This window comes from Gracilinanus agilis, chromosome 3, assembly GCF_016433145.1.
Source record: "Gracilinanus agilis isolate LMUSP501 chromosome 3, AgileGrace, whole genome shotgun sequence".
Classification (NCBI taxonomy): domain Eukaryota; kingdom Metazoa; phylum Chordata; class Mammalia; order Didelphimorphia; family Didelphidae; genus Gracilinanus; species Gracilinanus agilis.
The window spans coordinates 134097106-134120820 of record NC_058132.1 but is presented as its reverse complement, the minus strand read 5'-3'; the positions used below and the strand labels follow the sequence as shown (position 1 = coordinate 134120820).

The 23715-nt window shown below is 33.6% G+C and overlaps 1 protein-coding gene across 1 annotated transcript in view; it reads left to right on the top strand.

Annotated features, from left to right (window-relative positions):
* PDS5B (PDS5 cohesin associated factor B) overlaps window positions 1–23715 on the top strand; it is a 154548-nt gene that overhangs the window by 2223 nt on the left and 128610 nt on the right. Inside the window, exons 3-7 of the mRNA XM_044668269.1 lie at window positions 4200–4403; window positions 8206–8292; window positions 8415–8512; window positions 10066–10192; window positions 14454–14534. Coding sequence (XP_044524204.1) covers window positions 4200–4403; window positions 8206–8292; window positions 8415–8512; window positions 10066–10192; window positions 14454–14534 — 597 coding nt within the window. The remainder of the gene's footprint in view (window positions 1–4199; window positions 4404–8205; window positions 8293–8414; window positions 8513–10065; window positions 10193–14453; window positions 14535–23715) is intronic.

The window sequence follows — 23715 nt, the reverse complement described above, 5'->3', positions numbered from 1 at the left end:
TGATTGATTAGTTCTCTCAGTAACCATTTATTAAGCACCTTGTATATGTAAAGCCCTGCTCTAAGCACCAAAAGGATAGGTATATGAAGGAGTCATGAATATACATGGAGGCAGATAGGTGGCACAGTAGATAGAATACTGACTTGGCATCAGAAGACCTGAGTTTGAATACCTCAGTCATTTCCTAGTTGTGTTGACTCTAGGTATGTTGTTTAACCTTTCTAAGCTTTAGTTTCCTCAACTCAGCTGTAAAATGGGAATGACAATACTACCTGTTTCTTAGGGTGGTTGTGAGGATCAAATGATGTAATGTATATAAACTTTGTAATCCTCAAAGTATTCTATGAATGCTCACCACTACTATGACTGAAACTACTATGACAACTGCTACCCCTACCACCACTGTTATTATCATTTTGCTGGAGCGTTTTTTCTTTAAAATTAGATCAATAATCAATTTGTGGTCTGTTTGATAGTCTCTATCCATTATTCCCACCACTCGATTCTTGTTTACTGAAAACATGGATGAAAAACATTGAATTGAAAATTAGAGAACAGTGTTTTATGTCCACATGGTATATTTTATAACCAGAAGTTAACATGTATTGTATAATTGCATGCATTGTGCATGCATTATGGCAACTAGCAGCAGGTGGTCTTTTTAATCAAGTAAGAAAACATTGAATAGATTTAACATGCTAACCTATTTAATTTACCAACATCTGTTGTTGGTATGTTAGAAAGACATTTCTAAAATTATTATTTAAATAGAACTAAATAGTGGAAACTTATTTATATACCTTATGGTAACTTACATTTTCTTTCTAAGTAATACAAATCCAATCTAGAAATTCTGCTTAAAAGTAGAGTTAATGAGAAGTTCTTGATTTGCTTTTCTGGTAATTTTATTCTTCAGAGTGAAGTGAAGGAGTAGGGATTACTATTTTGTACTTGATTTTGACCAGTGAGTAGGAATGACAGAAACCGTAAGAGTAAATGACCATGCTCTCATAGAGTTTGGCAGATTGGGAAATAAATACCAGATAACGTTTTGATGGCTTGCTCCCTAGGTTCTGATTGGACAGTTTTCTGAATCGAGAGAGAAAGGATAGGTAGGATTCCATGCTCTAAGATTAGATAGGACAGGTCAGTTTAAAAGAGATGAAAAGATGCTTTCAAGAAGCATTTTGATTACAATAGTATGCATGGTTTTATTAAAGAAAAATTGGAGATCTATAAAGCTACTGATTCAGTTGTCAAGGAAATTAATTTATTTCTCATTTTAAAAGACATAGAGTGCTAACTTGGAATCAAGAAGATCTGTGTTTGAATTATGCCTCAGATAGTTACCAGCTTTGTGACCCCAGACAGGTCATTTAATCTTTCTGTTAGTATTTCTTCACCTGTAAAATGAAGGTGTTAAACCCAATGATCTCTGTGGTCCCTTCCAGATATAAATCTGTCATCCACCCAGTGAATGTGAGAACCTAATAAGGAAGCAACATCAGTTATTAAGGATGTATATAAAGTAGCACATTATTGTAGGAATAGTATCGATAGTACAAGCTGAGAACGAGATACCCCTGGATGATTAATGAATGCCAGTCAGCAAAAAGGATTTTTAAAGCCATATTGGGCTCACTAGAAAGATCAAGTGGGATAGTTGCCTGAAGGTTGAAGGTTCAAAAATAAAGAATCTAAAGATAATAGAAATAAGGCAAAACTGATACCTTGGGTTTAAAGCTGCTCTTTGAGAGAGAATTACTTTTTGATTTATCTTTTTGGCTCTCTTAATTGCTTTTCTAGATAATGAAAGAGTTGGATAGGATAATCTTTAAAATCTTCCAACTTGACATTTTTGATCTTATCATCAGGCTTTGTTGTTTTCCCAGGATGTGGATAATTTACAGTGGACTCAATATTAATGTGCATTCTTGCTATATAGATATTAAAACTTGTGTACAAGGGTGGCACAAAATGAAAAGCCATAGGTGAGACTGATTTTTGCCATTGTGATCATAGATCCACTCACATGATAAAGACTGACTTGTAATAGCTTACTTATTTTGGTAACGTCCCATAATTTATCCTTTGCCACTATTTTGGCTAGCTATTTAGAAAGAACTATAAATTTGTATTTTTGAGGTACATACAGATATGTATCTAAATTCTTTAAAAATTTGTATTAAATTATTATTTCATATTGGTATATAGCATTGGAGGGATTATTACTCTATTTGACTAAGGTACTAGGGATAAGCTAAATGGCCCAGTGGATAGACTGCCAGGTCTGAAGTCAGGAAGACTTACCTTCCTGAGTTCAAATCCAGCTTCATATAATTACTAGCGATGTGACTCTGGGTAAATCACTTTACCTATTTGCCTCAGTTCTTCTATAAAGTGAGCTGGAGAAGAAAATGGCAAACCACCTCAATATTTTTGACAAGAAAACCTAAAATGAGGTCATGAAGAGTATGACATGATTGAAAAACAACTGAACTGAAAACTGGGCTTGGAAGGTTGCTTTATTATTATTCATGCCATTATCTAATATTTAAGCCCATATTACTCTGGAGCTACCTGGTGCCCTCCTGATGAATCTGTAAGTTGCCAAACTACTTTTCATCTGAAGAACAATTTTTAAGTAGGACGGAGATACTACATTTTTAGGCCACTTCTGCCCAGGCATGGAACCTCTCAATCTTGTACTTTTCTTTTGGTCTGAACCTGTGATTTCATTGATGTAGGGAATCTCATTGTGTAAATTTCTTCCCCTGATGAAGCCTGGCAATTCTGCTTGGAGAATTGCCTTGAGCATAGAAATTTAATGATTTGCCCATGGTCACATATCTGGTATGTGACAGAAGAAGGACTTTAACCTAGATCTTCTTGACCCCAAGACCAGCATTCTATTATACTAGCCTATGTTTTAAATTTGTTTATATACTTACTATGTGTTTGATGAATATAAATGAAAAAAAAATGACCTGATATTACTTTTTGGTTTGCATTTGTAGCACCACCTAGTGGAAGCCAAAGTCGAGACCTTTTCCCTTTACCTAGATAACTTGATAGATGGATAGATAGATAAATAGATACACAGACAGATGGATGGATGGATGGGTGGACAGACGTACAGATGGATCTATGTATCTATTTATCTATCTATCATTTATTTGAATATACAGTTCCTTCAGCAAAGTGGTTCTCTTGATTGTTTTCTATTAGACTTCAGGTTCCTTGAAAACAAAGACTGTGTTTCCTTTCTTTGTATCCCTAGTTTTTAGCATTGCCCCTCACACATAGTAGTAGCTGGTTGACTGACTTAATGTACCCTAAGAACATTATGTCTAACATTGTTTTGATTTAGACCATTGTAAACAGTCATTCTGAGAATATATTATATTCAGTGTTGCTATGGCCTTAACATTTTCTTGGGGTTCCTAATCCACTTATGTTATTGTGAGGTGATTTATAGATAGAAATATAGTTTTGTGTAGCTTTTTTGCTTCCTTTTTTTTCTGTTGCATAAGACCTTAAATGTACTGGATTGTATAAATAGCAGTGTGCTATCTTCATCATTGAAGTAGTATTGTACTTGTCCTTTATGACAATAGGAAGGTACCCTGGCAATACTTAGCTTTTCCACAAGTGGATTTTTTACTCATAAATTTCTTTAAGTTCTTTTAGAAATTCAGCCTGTGAACTTATTTATTTTTGACTTGACAATTCAAATGGGAAGCTAGATATCATATGATATTTTATTTAACAGTGCATTTTTTCCCTCCCATTATTTAAGGAATAAAGATATTAAGGTTAAAAAAGTTACTATTTTTTTGAAGTATGTGCTCAGCATCCACAAAAACAAAACAAAAAAACTATTGATTCTCAGAAGTGTGAAAGGTTATGAGTTCTTCCCTCAGTAACCAGTTCATGAATCTTAAATCTTTCAGACTAATACAAATCTTGTTAATGAATTTGAAAGAACTTCCTGAAACTTTACTCAGGTGTTGAATAATCTTGTATACTGCTCCTTCAGTATATTTAGGAAAGTCCAAATACATTTAATGATTTCTAGTTTTTTGAATAAAAAGAGTATGACATGAATTGCTTATAAAAGAATGTAATCAATGTTTTCATAACTAAATTGCATTTTATATGAAGAAAATTCTCTTATTTGAGATTTTGTTCTTATATAGATGGTTGTAAAAACTTTCATGGATATGGATCAAGATTCTGAAGAAGAAAAGGAACTGTATTTAAACCTTGCTTTACACCTTGCTTCAGATTTTTTCCTCAAGCATCCAGATAAAGATGTTCGCTTACTGGTGGCATGTTGTCTTGCTGATATTTTTCGGATTTATGCTCCTGAAGCACCTTATACTTCACCAGACAAACTGAAGGCAAGTATGATGTATTTAAAAACTTCTTCCAAGATTGATGACATGTCATAGGTGAATTCTTTCTGTCAGAAGCTGAGTTGAACCTTTTAATTAAAAAAAGAAATGTCAGTATCAGTAGAACTAAGTGGTTTTGGGCCCCCAAGTTGTTTTTATTTGTGGTATGATAGTAACTACCAAAGTAGGCATTAAGAATTTGATATTTCTTAGAGTGCTATTATGCTTATAAAAGTCCCTTGAATCTTCTTTTTCTTCTTTAACTCATAGTTTGAGATTTGATTCTTTTGAAAAGCTTTTCTTGGAATCCTAAAGATAAAAGTGATGTTAGTATATTGTATTACTTCTGGTACTTATTGTTAACTATCTCTTAACATCTTTTAATATGAAATAGAAAATCACTAGTAAACATGAGTGTCTTTGTATGAAAAGGTGGCCAGAAAATGGAGATTGTAGCTGAATTTCTGAATTTGTTAGCTTATTTTGAGAATGGGCAGTAAGTACGAAACTTAGGATTTCATTGGTATAGGAGACTCCCTTTACCAATGCAGAATAGTAACTTCTTTGCAATTTATAGTATTTGTCTAGAGCAGAGGTGTTACATGACCAACAGTGGACCAAGTTGTGGTAGTACACTCCTGATTACAACCTGAACCTTATTAAAACGTAATAGAGAAATATTTAACAAATTAAAATAAAAATACACTAGAACATAGATAATGTGAATGAGTTATTCTTGTAAGTCAGTGTGCCACTAGCAGGGATCCTTATGTATGTATGTATGGTTTAGTGGCCTCATTTCCATTTGAGTTTGACACCACTGGTCTAGAGCACCAAAAGGTTAAGCAGTTTGTTCACTCATACAATCTGTACATCTATTAGAGATTTTTTTGGACTAGAATCTAGATCTTTCTGACCCCAAGCCTGGCTTTCAACCTGCTGTGGGTATGTTGTCTCTTCTGAAAAATAGGCATATGTTTTTGTGTGTTTCCGTGTGTGTATGTAAATATAACAACAGTATTTCCCTACTTATCTCTGTCCCCTTCTTATTTTTCTTCCGCTTAGTTCTTTATTTTAAAAATATTTTATTGATGCTCTTCTTTTTTCATCGGTTATTACTCTACCCCATTCCCTTGCCCTTCTAAATAAAACCCATTTGTAACAAAAGTATAGTTAAGCAAATGTTTCTGCTGTCATATAGGCATCATTCTGCAGAGAAGAGGAAAGTACAACTACTTCTAAGTCTTGATTATTCATGGCATTGATCAGAATTTTTGTCTTTCAACATTGTAGTCATCGTATAATGAATTCTGGTTTTTCTTACCTTCCCTCTTCATATAATTCTTCCTAGGTTTCTCTAAATTCATTCCTTTTGTCATCACAGCACAATAATTACTTTCCATAATTTGTTGAGCCATTCTCCAATTAATGGGCACCCACTTGTTTTTAATTGTTTCCTGTAACAGTAAATGATGCTAGAAATAGTTTTTTAAAACAAGTCCTTTGTTTCATCTTTTTAAGGTATATGTCTAAGAGTGGTATTTATTGTTGGGTCAAAAGGTATTTATAGTTTAATGATTTTAGGGGTAAAGTTCCAAATGGCTTTCTAGAATTATTATGCTAATTCATAACACAAACATTAGTGTTGCTGTTATCCCTTTTTGTCATCATTGCCAACCTGATGAATATGTGGCAGAATGCCAGAGGTGTTCTTATTTGCATTTCTCTAGTTTTGGATCTTTTTTTCATGTTATTCTTGATAGTTTTCATTCTTTCTGCTGCCTGTTAGTATCCTTTGACCTTCTATTGGGGAATGACTCATATATTAAATAGATTTGTTTAGAAGATTTTTTTCCTAGTTAATTTTCTCCTTCTTGTTCTAAACACATTGCCTTTCCTTGTACAAACACCTGAGAGATTATGTAATGAAAAATGTTCATTTATTTTCTTTGCTCCTCTCCATTCTTTGTTATAGTTAAGAACCCTCCCCATAGCCCTTCTTGTTAAGAGTTTGTTTATGATATGACCATTTCTATATTAGTTATATATCTTTTAGAAGTTTATTGTGGTATGAGGAATAAGACTCGAAATTCTAATTTCTAAACCTAATTTCTCCCAGACTTCCTTCTTATTTTTATTGCTTTTTCTTTTAAATTGAACCTAGGAATTGTCTTGAAGATAATTTTCTTCTATTTTCACCCCCCATATTTAGAATTTGATCATCTTTTCATAGGATATAATATTATTGAGTTAAAAAAAAAACCCAAAACCTCTAGACTCCAGGCACTATTCTATCTCTTATGACCTAGCTGCCTCATAATTAAATTATTTAAGACATGTTTAGGTGTCATTAGAATGTGAACTCCTGAAGGTAAAGGACTATTACATTTTAACTTACCATCCTGGTGTCTAGTACAGTTCCTTGTACACAGTAGGCATGTTTTACATTTTGTTCACTTGGATCGACATTTAAGAGAAAGTTGAAATATCCAGACAGGCTGACCAAGAAATAGTTGAGAGAGAATTTTACAAGAAATTAAAGCTATTATAGGATAAAAAAATGTTTTTAGTGATAATTAAAACTATGTGGGGAGACAATTCCTGAAAGGTGGAGGAATTGAGCTTGAGTGATCAAATAGTACTACCAAAAAGAATTGAAGGATTTGGTGGGCAAGCTAGAAATAAAATGAAGATAAAAGAAATTTGTGAAAACTAAGGGCATTAACTGACATTTATAAAAACATTCCAAGATATGAAAACATTTAAAAAAAACCTTTTACTTTCTAAGAATCAATACTTGTTCTAAGGCAGAAAAGCAGCAAGGGCTAGCAATTGAGGTTTAGTGAGTTGCCTAGGGTTATGGCTAGAAAGTGTCCGAGGCCAAAATTGAGCCCAGGACCTCCCATTTCTCAATCCATCAAGCCACCTAGTGGCTCTTTCTTCCCCCTTGCACCCCACAATATCTTAATTGCCAAATGTAATGGCCTTTTCTCAGTCTTCATTCTTCTTGACTCTCTGCATCCTTTGCTATTGCTCATCACCTATCACCCTCTTCTCCAGAATGTCCCCTTCTCTAGTTGGGAGAGGTATCAGTTAGATGGTTATTAAAATAGTGGAGGTGAGAGGTGATAGGCCCCAAGTGAGTAATGAAAGGGAGGGAGATGTGAGAGATGTGGAAATAGAAATGGCAACATATTGCTTATATGCTTTTGATAAATTGTCCAATGGGAAATAATGAAATAATAGAGTCAATGAGAGATGGCATAGAAAGAAATTAGAGGAGGGCAGAAGACACAAACCTGTTGTACCTCTCAGAGTCAAGGGGCATGATATAGATGATGAATGTAAAATTTATAACCTATAATTAAGGTTTCTCTCAAATTGATTACATTCTTACAGTCATCCAGGATAAATTCTCTGATGTTATTAAACTTTAGGATATAGTAGTCAGCCTTCTCATCTTTATTATTTTTGTACATTTTCAGGTATGCATTACTTGATTTTATATAAATTACTTGGTCTGGTTTTTTGCCTTTCCACATTTATAATATTTATTATATGCATACAACATCAAAAATTGTTTTGCTCTGTAAAAGTGTTAAGAACTCTTTCATATGTAAGTAAATTCCTTATTCGTTGTCTTTGCCCAGGTTCTTATTTGTAACCATTTATTGTCATAAACCTGACTTTTTATTTATCTTCATATTACTATGAATATGTATATAAAGTATATAAAAAGTAAATAGTAAGTCTTATTTTTTTATTTGGTGTATGATTATCTGAACTGTTGTTCATGTTATTTTTAAAGGATATATTTATGTTTATAACAAGACAATTGAAAGGATTAGAAGACACAAAAAGTCCACAGTTCAATAGATATTTTTATTTACTTGAGGTGAGTAATATTTCATATCTGTCACATTGGCTGTTAAAACATTTTTTTCTGAGTAGATATCTTTATCTTGAATTTTTATAATTAAATTTTCTCTTTTATGTTTCCTATTCTTTTAATTTCAGAACATTGCATGGGTCAAGTCCTATAACATATGCTTTGAATTAGAAGATAGCAATGAAATTTTCACACAACTTTATAGGACCTTATTTTCAGTCATAAAGTAAGTTAATTTTATTTAACGCCTAGTTTTATTTCAAGATGTGATTTTCATTAGTTTACTTGGATACTATGTTTTAGCTTGAAAACAAAAGTTTTAAAACTCAAATTCCGTAGGTTTTATGTTTAAGTAATTTTGGATAACAAAGTAGAAGGAAAATTGTTCAACTGTGTTGATAAAACATAACAGGTATAGGAGAGTTGTAAATTTCTTTTAGTGCTCTAAATAGTGTGTAATAAAGTAAAATTATTCTATTGCCTAATTTTATGAAGGGGGAGCTTCAGAGTAGATGAGCTTTCCTCTATGTAATTGTTGACATGGTAGTGGTAGTTGTAATAAAAGGTGATGATCAGAAAAAGTAAATAAGAGGGGCAGCTGGGTAGCTCAGTGGAGTGAGAGTCAGGCCTAGAGACAGGAGGTCCTAGGTTCAAACCCGGCCTCAGCCACTTCCCAGCTGTGTGACCCTGGGCAAGTCACTTGACCCCCATTGCCCACCCTTACCACTCTTCCACCTATGAGACAATACACCGAGATTAAGGGTTTAAAAAAAAAAAAAAAAGAAAAGAAAAAGCAAATGAGGAATGAATCAGGTAGCTAGCTGTAAATGTCCTGTTGAAGGACATAGGTAGATTCTATATGCTCCTTTGATTCCAGGTTCCTTAATCTGTCTTGTTGTTTGTTCCAGAACCTGTATCAGTTTAATATATTGAAGCTTTGTTGTAATGATCCCTTTGGAATTCACACTATAAGCTTAAGAGTTGAGGCTACCAATGCCCAAGTTCATCTGGTACTTGTTTTTAGTACTTCAGTCATTAAACATTTCTGCAAGGAATCCAGGCTGTTCCCAGACCGAATCCCACTTTATTGTAAATAATTTTTATGTATTAGGTTAAATGAAGTCTAATTTTTCAGTATAACATTAGAAAAATTATAATGCATTCTAAAGCCAATGTAAATAATTTTATATTATTTATTAGTTTAAATTATTGGCCATTTTCCTTGAGTGTAATTAGTTGAGTGTTGAATGTATTTTAAAAATTATTTTTATCAGAAATAATTTGTTAGATTGAATTTTGTCAAAACTTTGCCTTCTAAAATTTTAAATTGGTATACGGAATATTTGGTCATAATTAATGTAAGTTTATAAGAAATAGACTACTCTCTTGGTAGTTCTTCAAAATGTTAGGTTTATAAAAACACTAATGGAAGCTTCTGTTGGTTTTGCTGCTGTTTTTATTTTATTTTAAAAAACTCTTACTTTCTGTCTTAGAATCAATACTAAGTATTAGTTCCAGGGCAGAAGAATGGTAAGGGCTAGGTAATTGGAGTTAAGTAACTTGCCCAGGGTCACACAGCCAGGAAGTTTCTTAAAGCCCCATTTGAACCTAGGATCTACTTCAGACCTGTCTCTCAGTCCCCACTGAATCATCTAGCTGCCCCATTTGCCATTTGCTGTTTTAAAAAAAGTACAGGGTTTTTCAGTGCTCTCGTGATTAGATTGCTACCTGATGTTGTAATCCACTAAAAAAATATTAACTACCTTTCTCTAATTTTAGCAATGGTCATAATCAGAAAGTTCATATGCACATGGTGGACCTGATGAGCTCTATTATTTGTGAGGGAGATACTGTTTCTCAGGAGCTTTTGGATACAGTTCTAGTAAATCTGGTACCTGCCCACAAGGTAAACTGGAATACATTTTTTATTCAACTTACCAAACATTTGTTAAACCTGCATTATTATGAAAGCATTGTGTTAAGAGAAGGGTTTACAAAGATAAGAGATATTTATATTCTCATAGAGTTATCATTCTAATGAAATTATGAATATAAATCATTTTAATACTTTATCACATTTGTGCTCAGAATCTGATATTTTAAAAAGTTGACATGGCTTCATATGAATTAGTTTATTGTTTATAATATAAGAACTAAAAACCACTATTTTATAGAAGCACTATGATTTTAATACTCTTTAAATAATAGATAATTAAAATAGTAACTAAAATTTTAGCATGTATTTTATTTGCTCAAATATGCCTCATTTTTCATTTAACTTGACATTCTTAGTTAAGAAACTAAACACTTTTTTTCAAGACTTTGTGATTTTGAAACTGGCCTCATAGATATTCTAATGATTTTGAAGCAGATTTTGAAGTTGGGTATGTGATTTCTTAATATAGGGAATCTCGTGAATCAGGCAACTACCTCTACTACTTTGTACTTTTCTGTATCCTTTCTGTAACTTTCAGTCTTGGAGCGTAGCCTCAATAAATGCTAGTTGAAGTGACTTATCCAGTCACACAACTGATATATAAGAAGGGCAAAAATTTTAAGGATAAAAGTATACTTTTTGGAGGAGAAGGAGAAGATTGAAAGGAAGAGTCTAGGAATTCCTATATATATGTTATAAAGACTTGAGCTTCTATAGAACATAATTTTTAATACTAATTATATTTTTTATTGTACTTTTATTTTTCTAAATATTTCCCAATGACATTCATCTTTACAAATTTTTAAATTTCATTTTTACACATTTTGAGTTTCAAGTTTCAAGATGAAATACAACAATTATATATGTGAAGTAAAGTCAATGCAAATCATATTTCCATATTATCTAGAACATAGTTTAAAAAACACTCTGTGAATAGGCAGTATGAAATATTTTGTTTTAGCATCCATTCCAACATAAAGGCAGCATCTCTTGATTTTCTAGTTAACCTTGGTATTTCCAGGAGATGCCTCCACTGAAAGTTGATTCCTTTTTTTTAAATTTTTATTTTGGACTGAATCAAAGTTTAATCTTTTCTTTTGTAAACCCTTACCCTTCTGTCTTAGAATCATTACTGTGTATTGGTTCCAAGGCAAAAGAACAGTAAGGGCTAGGCAATGGGGGTTAAGTGACTTGCCCAGAGTCACACAGCTAGGAAGTGTCTGAGGTCAGATTTGAACCTAGGACCTCCCGTCTTTAGGCCTGGCTCTCCATCCACTGAGTGCGCGTTCTTCAAACCCCCCGTTAGATGATCTTTAAGGCCATGTCCATTTGTGTGTCTGTGCCTGTCTCTGTCTGTGTGTCTTTGTCTGTCTCTCCCTCTCCCCTTGTCCCCCCTTCCTGTTTTAGTATCATTTCTAAGAGAGAAGAGTAGTAAGGCTAGGCCATTATGGTTAAGTGACGTGTCCTGGATCATACAGCTGGGAAGTATCTAAAAATTACATTTGAACCCTTATCTTCTGGACTTCAGGCCTGGTTTTCCATCTGCTTTGTTATCTAGCTGCCATGAGTCCAGTTCTAAATCCATGATTCTTTCTGTCTCTTAGTATTTCTTAGTATTAGGCTCTAGGACTAAACAGATTAAAGAGAAGCCAATATTATTTTCGGGAGTGGAAGAATCATGAAGAAAGGGTAAAAAATGTATATGATTGAAGTATCTAGCAATTTGGGCTGTGAGTAAGTGAAATTGGAAAGTTTGTGAAAAGCTTGTTAATATTGGATTTTGAAGACCAAAGTTTTTGTTCCACTGAAATCATTGTCTTTATGAACAAGTTATTCTGTTAGTCTGTTTTTCATTTATAAAATAAATTTTTAGTGTCAGATGAAGTATATGTAAAAAGACTTGGGAAATTAGTTTCATATAAATAGTTATTATGGAGGAGGAACTCAACAATTGTACAGATAATAAATGCCTATGAAATGCATAACAATGTAAGTACTGGGAATAGGAAGACAAAAGATTCCTTTCTCTGAAGGAGTGTAGCAGAGAAGTAGAGAGATAGAGAAGCGTTACAAAGTATGTTATTTTGTCTTTGAAGTAAACTCATCTTAGTACTTATTTCATAAAATTCCCTATTAGCAGTTAAATTCAGCAACCTAATCCACACACAGTCTTTCTTAAAATTCTATGGGTCTTGCTCTTGAGAAGCTAAGTCTGAATTTCAAAGATCTCATTTCACTCGAGAGGTTCCACATATATAAAATCTTGTCTCTATTACCTCATCACTTGCCTCTAAGTCTCTTGATATATCAGAATACTTTTGTTCAATTATTTATTAATTATTTCTTTCATTATTTATCTTACTAAATCTGAAATAACTTCCCCTTGGACCACTTTCCCTCATCTCTATGTGGTCTCAGAGTTGATCTAGGTATTCTGTGAAGAAGCCTTAGAGAACACAGCTAATTTCAGCCCTGTCATGAAGTTGGATCTAGTCTTCTGGAGCTAGTAGAAGAATGTAGCTGATGTCCCTAGAACTTTTTAATTTAATAATATTTCTGGTATTCTACACACAGAAATGGAAGTTTACTTGCATCTCTTAAGGCTTATCTAAGCAGGCTTGACTTCTGAGAGTGGAACTTGAGACAAGACAAGATAACACTTAAAAAAAACAAACCCTTATTTTCTGTCTTGGTAACAATTCAAGACAGAAGAGCAAGGTCTGGGCAGATGGGGTTAAGTGACTTGTCTGGTGTCATGCAGAAATGAGTTCAGATTTGAACCCAGGTCCTTCCAACTGCAGACCTAGAGCTTTATCCACTATGCCACCTAGCTGCCTCAGGATAAGATAACACATAATCTATCCAGTTATATACATAGCTTCCCTTGTGTTAGGACAGTTGTCATCCCTCAAAGAAGAGGAATAAACTGTCAAATATTATCTTCTGTTTTGGGATATTTTTCTTGCTAATTGGTTAACTTTTTGATATAGGTCATTAGAACAAAATATAGTTAGTGTCAAGGTCTATATTAATAGTTGGGGAGAGTATACAACAGGCCTTGTCTTCAAATATTTTACCACCTAAATATTTTTACAAATTTTTTGTAGTCTTCTACCCTCTGCATGTTCCCAGTTGTGAAAAGTGGTGTTAAGCAGTATATAGTTTTTTGACATTGAAAAAAAATATGGTTGTGTCTCTCCAGTTGCTTTGAATAAAAAGGAGCTTCTTTTATATTTAGTGAATATTCTAGCCTAGCATAGGAACTCATAAAAAAAGCCAACACCCTTATCTTCCATCTTAGAACCAGCACTATGTTTTGGGTCCAAGGCAGAAAAGTGACAAAGGTTAGGTAATTGGAGTTAAGTGACTTGCCCAGGGTCCCATAGCTAGAAAGTGTCTTTGGCCAGATTTCAACCCAGGATCTTCCATTTCTAGGCCTGGCTCTCTATCCACTGAGTCACTTAGCTGCCTCTGGAATACATCTAAAGAAAAGAGATAAATATTCCTACAACCTCAAAAATTGGAGGCAGTAGTAGAAATTATGTAATTAATGATTGATAGCTATATTTTGCCTATCTACAGGAGTTATATTTTCCCTGTCAATAAATACCTAAGTAACATAGTGAATTGAGTGCTTGACCTAGGTTCTGCTGCAGACACTTATAAGTCATATGTGACCCTAAGCAAGTCACTTAGCTTCTCTGTGCCTCAACTTATTTGTAAAATGGGAATAGTAGTACCTGTCTTCTAGGGTTGTTGTGAGGCTAAAACAAGATGTTTTTAAAGTACTTGACAAGCCTTATAGTATTATATAAATTCTGTTGTTAGTATGACTACTACTAAATTTAGGGTTATATATACACACACACACATATATATATATATAAGGTTAAAAGAAGGACCCTGTCCTCAAGGAATTCCTAATTGGAGAGACAACATGCAAACAAATACATATGTACAAACTATTAATAGTGATTTAGGAAGGATTATAGAAATGTGAGATAGGCAAACAGAATAGTTTTTACATGCCCAGAGTTGGAAAGTGTAATTAAGGATAATTTAAAAAATAAGCCACGTTACTTTTCCCCTGTTCTCTATTTCAAACACTTCAAAATTTGAGACTTAAAAAAGTTGATAGTATTTCTTGACATTTGGTCTTCATTGATACAACTGCTTGATTTATTTTTTATGTTAAATAATTAGAGGTGTTTATTGTTTTTATATATTTCAGAATTTAAACAAACAAGCATATGACTTGGCCAAAGCTTTACTGAAGAGGACAGCTCAAGCTATTGAACCCTATATTACTAATGTAAGTTCTGATTATAATTTGTCATCAGTTGGTATAAGCAGAAATATTGAAATTTTAGCAAATAATATATACTATACTGAAATAATATACTTCCTTTTGTCCCCTATTTAAAGATATAATTATTCGATTTTATTGTCTTTGTAAGATATATCACCTTGTTCCTCTTATTACCAATGATTTTCATTGATTTATGTTGTGTAAATTTTTTCCCTTAGTTATTAGAACTAGAGTTAATTGAATTCAGGAAACATTTATTAAGATCTTGCCTCCTGCAAAGTACTGTGCAGCAGTTCCTGCCATGTAGGAATTTATATTCTCATTAGGAGTTTTAACACATACAGAAGACCAGACAGAATAGTCTATTCTTTTTTTTTCCATGAGAGCCTTTTGGGTACTTGAAGATAGATTATCATGTTCCTCTTGATTTGTTTCCTTCTCTGGGCTAAATAGTCCTACTTCCTTCAACTGAATTGATTTCCTTAAGACATTTTATTGCTTATTATTATTCTTTCTAAAACTATAGTGTCCAGAACTGAACACAGTGCTCCAAATTTGGTCTGATCTGGTCAGAATAACTCCTGGTTGCTCTACCTCTTTTAATAAAGCCCAAAGTCACATTGACTGACATTACTCTACATGACCATTCAAAACCTCTCAGTAATTGCCAAATTCATTGATGTCTAACTGTTGTGAAATTTATTTTTTTTGGAATCCAAGTGTTAAATATTGTATTTATCTCTATTAAATTTCATCTTAGTAGATTTCAGCCCAATTTTCTAGCCTGTTAAGATAATCTTGGATCCATATTCTACCATCCATTATGTTATTCCCCACTTACCCTTAGTTTTGTGTCATCTGAGCATGCCCTCCATATACTTTGAGTGTCTCTATACTATGTACAATGTACTATTCATAAGTTACTGAGGGAATATAAAGATAGCTAGACACATCCCTACCTTTAAGAAATTTATAAGCTTGTATGGCAAGTATAAGAGAAGTACATGAATTACTATTGTATTTTAGTGTTTCCAGGATCTTGGGTGTGAGGCAAGTTGTAGCCCATCTATAACTTTGTAGGTGTTCTCAGAAAGTTGCTTAGGGCTCACAACCATGCAGCTACTAGTCATTAGAGGCAGGATGTGAATTCAAGTCTTCTTCGTTCCAAGTTCAGTGTTATTCACTGAAAATATGTTATATAATAAATAATGATACATAATTTTAGTTGATATCTCATCACATTATATATTTACAAAACACTTTACATCTATTTTCTCATTATCTCATAAGAGATAATACATTTGTTATTAATCAGCTGTACTCAGCTGAGGAAAAGAACATTTTGAGTTGTAGCCAAATGAGGATGAGATAAAGTATCATTGTACAGTGGAAAAATACTATTCTGGAATTTGGGAGAATAGAGTTTGGATCCCATCTCTAATACTTATGAGGTATGTAACCTGTGGTGAATTATATTCTCCCTGAGCCTCAATTTCCCATAAAGTAAAGGAGCAGATAATTTGTAAGGTCCTTTCCAGCTACCATTTATGCCTTTATTCAAGTCATTGATAAAAATGTTAAACAGTGCACAGTCAAACAGTGTTTCACTGAAGATATTCTTCCAAGTTGACTTGGAACCATTAATGACTACTCCTTGAGTCAGATCATTTAACCATTTCCAAATTTATCTAATTGTTTATTTAATTCATGTCTCTCCATCTTTTCTCTAAGAATGTTATGTTACTTTATTTAATACTTGCTAAAATATAATATTTACTACATTTCCTTCATCTGCTAATTAATAAGGTTCAAAAAAGAAAGTAATTTTGTCTTCCATAACTTGTTTTTAGTCAACCTATGCTGGCTTTGTGACCATTGTTTTCCTTTCCTAGATATTTTCTGGATGTCTCTTTAATAATATGTATTAGAATTTTTCTAGGAGTCAATTTATACTCACTGGCCAACTAATGGGACATGTGTTGCTGTTCAGTTGTTTTACTTGTGTCTGGCTGTCATCCCATTTTGGAGTTTTCTTACCAAGGATACTGGAGTAGTTTGCTATTTCTTCCTCCAGTTCATTTTGCATGCGAAGAACTGAGGCAAACAGGATTAAGTGATTTTTCCAGGGTCACACAAAGTTCTGCCATTTTGTTGCTGTGACTTAGGACCAATTATTTTCCTTTTTCTGACTATCAGTTTCCGTATGTGTAACATGGAGATAATAGCGCTACTGATATTTCCTAAATTGCTCATGAGGATCAAATGAAATGTAAAATACACTCTAACTAAATATTAATGCTATATAAAGAAATGTCAGATATTATTAATAATTGATAAAAATGAACTTTTCTTATAAGTATGGATCTTTTTCATTACTTTCAGAAGATTTTTTTTTAGTTGATTAGGCTTATTTTAAAGGCAGATAGTGGATGTATCCCTTCTTGCCTACCATCAAATATGTATGTAGACATAATTTAGAGTAATTCAATACAACAAACAATGAATTAATCACTTATTGTATGCAAAGTATTGTGCTAAGTTCTGGGTAGATGAAGGGAAAACCAAAACATTTTCTGCTTTTAAGGAGCTTATGTTCTGCTGGGAAAAAGGAGCTATAATAGCTTCATATTTTTCTATAACATTTAAGGTTTATCAAACACTGCCCTTAAAGTCAAAATACTTATACACTGCTCTTGCCTTGTCAAGTAAGTATTAATGGAATGTATGGGACTTTATTTCAAGTATTTTCTAAGATCCTCCACTTTCAAATAATTTTTCTTGGAATTATTGTGTCTGTCTAGGTATGTATGCTTTCTGTGCATGCATGCAAACACATATATATGTTTATATATAAGCTGTATGTCACTCATTCTTTTTCTCAGTTTTCATGCCGAGTTTCTTCTTAAGATGATTTTTCTGTTAATTGCATATGATGAGGCAATTAAATATCACATCCCTTTTGGATACACCATTACTCATTATATAGGATCTACTTTATGCAGATTTTGGTCTATTTTGTTTTTGAAAATAAAATCTTAAAAAATTAAAATATATGTATACTAATGACCTGTCATGATAGTGTAGTCCTGGAAGTATTTAAGTAAGTAATATAATTTTCTTTATGTTTTATGTCTCTTTATGATGTGATGTGCATAATTGGGGAAATTAGTTTGTAAGAAAGAAGCATCGGGGGAAATATGACTTTTTAGACTTATTATATTTGACTGAATTCAAATTCTGTAGTGAATCTAAATGGTTTCCATCAGAGAATTATGAATATGAGTTCTAGATTTTTGGTGACTCTGATAGACTGAATATGATTTGTTGCCTTGTCTGAAAGTTTTTGTTTTTTTTTGCCCAGTTCCAATTTGCTCTGAGTAGAAACACCTTTATCTGTGTTTTCTCATTTCCTAACTAATTTTTATTAGCCTTTGAATGACTAGTTTTCTATTTCAGTGGTCCACTAAAGTACAACAGTTGATCTCCCCCTTGTGGCTATTGACCTAAATCAATTTTTTTTACAAAGTCATTAATGCTTGATAATTGTTGTTGGTGCAAATACAAGAAAGGAAAATTCATATTGTGCATTTCTTTTGACTTGGAGAATAAAAGAGAAAAGTATGTCCTGTTATTTAAAGGCATAAAATCCAAGCAAGTTTCTAAGAAGCTGTTTCTGCATGGAATGCAAAATGAAAAATTATAAGACTTTCCCAGTCACAAGTGCCTCATGGTAACATCCATCAAACTTTTGCCATTACAGAAAGAGAATATCCTCTTTTCATTCTTATTCTTTCTGCCATCCTTTTTTCCAGAAGCTTAGAGTGAGAAAGAGGAGAAAGATTAGATGAACATTTCATTTATGTAGACAGCTTCTTCAATTGCTCCTTCCCATTTCCCTCATTTTGGGTGTTTGCCAGTCTTATCAGTTCCTTACTGGAGAGTTAACTTTTATTTCTTGTCAGGCATATGGGTGGCCTGGTAGAAAAATTACTGGACTTGGAATCAGAATCAGAAAGATCTGAGTTTGAATCCTATCTCAGACACTTTAACAGTGTGACCCATACCAAGACATTGAACACCTCTCAGTTTCAATTTCTTCATTTATAATGGGATGATAGTGGTACTTTATTTTGTGTTATTTCCCTCAATTAGTGTATAAATTCTTGGAGAGCAGGGATTAGCTTCATTTTTCTACTTGTGTCTTCAGTGACACTTAGTACATAGTAAACACCTTAATAAATGCATTTTTATTAATTCATTCATATAAAAATAGGTAAAGCATCTTGCAAATGTTATGTTACACAGCTTATCTATTCTGCTTAGAAATTTTATAAATAGTTAAAATAAACTTTCTTATTTTATTAAATGCAATAACTAGCATTTAGATAATGCTTTAAAACTTTCAAAATGCTTCATATATTTTATCTCACTGATTCTCTCAACTAGATCAAGAAGGGTAACATTCCTGTTGCCTCTTTTTTAAAACAGATGAGGACCTTGAGGCTGAGAAGTTAAGTGACTCGTTCAGGGTTATAGGTATAATAAGTTATCAGAATTCAGATTCAGATTTTCCTGTCTTTTTAAATATAATGCTTTATCCATCTAGGTACATATTTTAAAAAATTATTAACCATAATGAAGATGTGTACCCAAAAAGGGGCAAATTTTTATTGAAAACCCTTGTAATAAGGTAAAAAACAAAGTAAAGAGCCAGAAAAAAATCATTTTGTGATCCTTTTCCATATTATCTGAAATTCTATTACCTGTGGTCCTTTTCTCCTTTCTTTATATAGTTGTTATTTTAGAGTGTTTGTGTAGATCACTCATGCACGCTCATGATTTTACTTTGTTTCTCTTCATAAAGATGGCTGTATTTGCTTGTATTCATTGCATTTATCTTTTTTGAAAAATTAACACATAATTTATCCTTTCTTTAGTTGAACATATTGTCTCTTTTAAAAATTAAAACTTTTTAAATTACATTTTTTGTTTTTAAGTCATCTTTAATCCAAATCCAAATTCCTCCTTGACTACTAGGCTTCGTAGAGTTCCTCTTGGTTTTTCAGATATAGCACTGGTTCCCAAACTTTTTTGGCCTACTGCCCCCTTTCCAGAAAAAATATTACTTAGCACCACCTGTCACATACTATCACCGCCCCCTTACAGTTATTCACTGCCCTCAAATGCACCTGTGGCCATCACCACTCCCCTGGATTGCTGCAGCAGCCACCAAGGGATGGTGGTGCCCACTTTGGGAATCACTGAGATATAGCTTAGGCACAGTTTTCTTCATGAACATTTTTCAGATCTTTTGACCTGCTAGTACTCTTCCTCCCAAACTATCTTTTGGGGTTCATTAATTAACTTTATAGATATGCTTTAAATATGTATAATTTAAACATATTTGCTTATACATTCTTGATTCTCCCTTTAGAATATAAATTCATTGTAGGTAGACGTCATTTCATTTTTTTGTATTTGTGTCCCAAATTTAATTTAATTCAATTCAGTAAACATGAAGGTCCTATTTGTGCTAAGCATGAGAAAAAAAAGATAATCCCTGCCCTCATGGAACTTAAAATGGAAATTCTTGATAGAGGCACCTAATAATACTTGTAGATTGAATTATATATTCTTAACCTTTTCCTTACTCAATGAGACATCTCATGTAATAAAAATTAAAAAAAAAAAAGTTCAGCAAAATTAACCAGTGTTATCTTCCCAGTTTGACAGTATACACTATGTTTCATATCTATAGTCTCCCACCGCTGCAAAGAAGGAAAGAAAGTAGTGCTTTGATGTTTATAAAGCATTTGATACCACCTGCCAAGCTTCTGTTTTGATAGCATAGCATTTAAAAACCCAGGGTTACTTCCAGAACACAATGTGGCATTGGAGTTGGTATTCATCTTCTGTTATTGGCCCTTATCTCCAAACATAATATGTGTCTTTTAAAAATATGTTGTTAATATTCATTGTTTCTTAATTTTTTTCTTATTACAAATAGAATAATTACAAATATTTTGGCAGGATAAAGTCTTTTTTTTATTTGAATCCTGTTTCAGACCCTTAATAGCTATATAACATGTAGCAAGTCAATTAATCTCTCTTAGCTAGATAGAGCTTTGTTAAGTGATTATCTAATGACTTTTTATGCAAAGAATTGACACATCATTGGATAAATTAAACTACATCCATATTCTTGGTATAAATGAAACAATAAAGAAGTTGCAGTTAATGGAATGTTTTACATGTTCTTTTTGAAGAACTAAATTAAAGAATTGTTAGTGGGGGGCAGCTAGGTGACTCAGAGCTAGGCCTAAATATGGCAGGTCCTGGGTTAAAATGTGGCCTATAATTTGTCACCAGATAAGCAAAGCATCAACAACCTACATTTGTATAGCTAAAATAAAACATGATGAGGAAGGTAGTCTAGTTATTATTTTTCCCTTACAAATGAGAAAATTGAAGTTCATGCTGATTAAGTGCTTTTTTATTCTATCACATCTCAGTTAAGACTCAGGTAAGTCTTGACTCAAAACTGCTTGTTCTTTTTTCTTCACTAGGCTAACTTGTATAGCTTTTGGGAACTTTTTATTACATAGAAATAACTTTGGGGATGCTATTCTCTGTTATAAATTCTGAGGACTTCATGAAATCATTTGGTAGAACTGAAATGTATCAGATATTTCTTACACTATTACTTTGGAGCTGGATTTAGTAATCTCTTAACAACTAAGCTGTATTCCACATAATAGAAATAATGTAATATATAATAGGCTATCTATATTATCAGAATTAGATTGATTATAACAAACTGGCATGATATCATTGGGGGGGGGGAAGATCTGTTCTTTACTTTAAAAACCCCACCTTTTTGTGTAGTTCTTTCATTAATATTTACAGTTTTGGTAGCATAAGGTAAAAGTTCTTATTTTAAGTTACCTTGTCTCTGCCATATAGCAAAAACTGAATTTATATAAAACAAATGAGAAATTGTTTTACAAATTAATTCCTATTTTTTTAGTCTTTTGACTTTGTTTCAATATTTCTTGTCTTATAGAGACAATTCTAATTTACAAATATAGTTTTTTTTGCTATAACTTGACATATCTACTCCCAAAAAGCACTATGCTATTCAAAGTCTCAGAGCAGATAGGGGAAATTTGGGGTTAGGGCACCAAGCTCATAAATGTTATCAATAACACATAAAAAAAACAAGAACCTAATAAAATGTCAACTTTTAAAATATATGTCAGATGGTTAAGAAATACATAAATGCTACAATAAATGGCTTTCAGCTGCTACTCAGACTATGTTGTGGACTGCTGTTGAAGCAAGAAGTTGGGCAGGCTACAACTAACCCAGAGGCTGTGCTCTAAAGCAGTGATTCCCAAACTTTTTTGGCCTACTGCCCCATTTCCAGAAAAAATATTACTTAGTGCCCCAGGAAATTAATTTTAAAAAAAAATTTTAATAACAATTAATAGGAAAGATAAATGCACCTTTGGCCATCACTGTTCCCCTGGATCGCTGCAGCACCCACCAGAGGGTGGTAGTGCCCACTTTGGGAATCACTGCTCTAAAGGGAAGAGAGGGGATGAAGATGGTGTGGACCAGCTTTTCCCTTCTCAAAACTCCTTCAAAGATATACAAGAAATATGGCACTTTCCCTTGACAATGACTTAAAATTTACTAGTGAATGTGTATAGCAGAGGAGTTGAAGCTTGTGAGTTATTGTGAAGTGGTTCATATTTCTCCATTCTCTTATTTCTTTTTTTTTTTTTTTAACCCTTAACTTCCTGTGTATTGGCTCGTAGGTGGAAGAGTGGTAAGGGTGGGCAATGGGGGTCAAGTGACTTGCCCAGGGTCACACAGCTGGGAAGTGTCTGAGGCCGGATTTGAACCTAGGACCTCCCGTCTCTAGGCCTGACTCTCAATCCACTGAGCTACCCATCTGCCCCCCTCTTATTTCTTATTTAAAAAATTACATGGAAGCAAACTTGAAATTCAAGTTCTGCTCACAATGTTCCCTTATAATTGTCACATTGGAACAAATTTGAATTTTCGAAATGTGTTACAGCAGAACTGACTATATTCTGTTAATTAGGCTAGATTTTGTATCTCTTGTACTAAGCTTGCTAATTCTTTTTCTAGCTATGTCCTTTATGACTCCCATTTCTTTTCTGATTCTTTCCTCTAATGCTCTCATTTCATTTGATTAAAAACTCATTTAAAAATATTGTTTTTATAGAAATTCTATAGTACCTTATGGCCTGTCTTTGCTTTTCTTTGAGATTTTGCCTATTAATGTTTTAGAGTGTCCTTGGCATCATAATAGCTTTTTCTATAGAGGCCTTTTGTTTTTGTTTTTATTATCCTTGCAGTCTTATTTCCTGAATTGGAATTTTGTGTTAGGACCACCAAGCTCTATGTCCTATTGGAAGGAGTGTCTTTGAATGGTTCTAATTTCTGTTAACTGTAGGCCTTCCCATGGCATTGAAAGCTGTGTCAAGAATCAGTGGGAGGAAGGTGGCTGAAGAGGGCAAGGAGGAAGTTCAGCTATGGTGGAGGCTGTGTTGACCCATCAGCAGTGCCGGACTGGCTCTAGAGCCCATCCAAGCACTGCCCTCCTCCCACCCTTCATGTATTGGGGAGTTGGAGCTACGAAGGCAGTAGTGCTGCCACCTCCCGCCCAGTGTCTGTGGAAGTGACAGATGGGCTCCTGAACCTGGCTCCTCAGCTGAGCAGTAAAGCAGACTAGAGATTAATTGTAGGGAAATATGAATAGGTTGTTTTGTGTCACCATAAGGCAGCTGCTTTTCTTTCTGAAGCCATGAAACTGACAGTATGAGCAGGCTTAGTTATCACTGGATTTACAGGGGGTTAGCCACATGAAACAACTCTTGCTTAATTAGGAGAGTTGGAAAAGCAGTAGGACAGTTGGGAAACCCAGCAGACCCCTGATGGAACCCCTCATCATCTAAAATCATGTAAGCCTTCTGTTGGAGATGGGTCTGAGGGCCAAAGTAGGCCTTACCTGTTGAATCCTGCCCCCAGGAAGTTCTCACCATTGGTGCCAGGGCTCTTTGACAGGGATCCAGACACTCTACTTTTTCTCCTTCAGAAAAAGGAAGACCCAACAGCCATGTATTGTCAGCAAAGTCCCAAAAGATGATGAAAC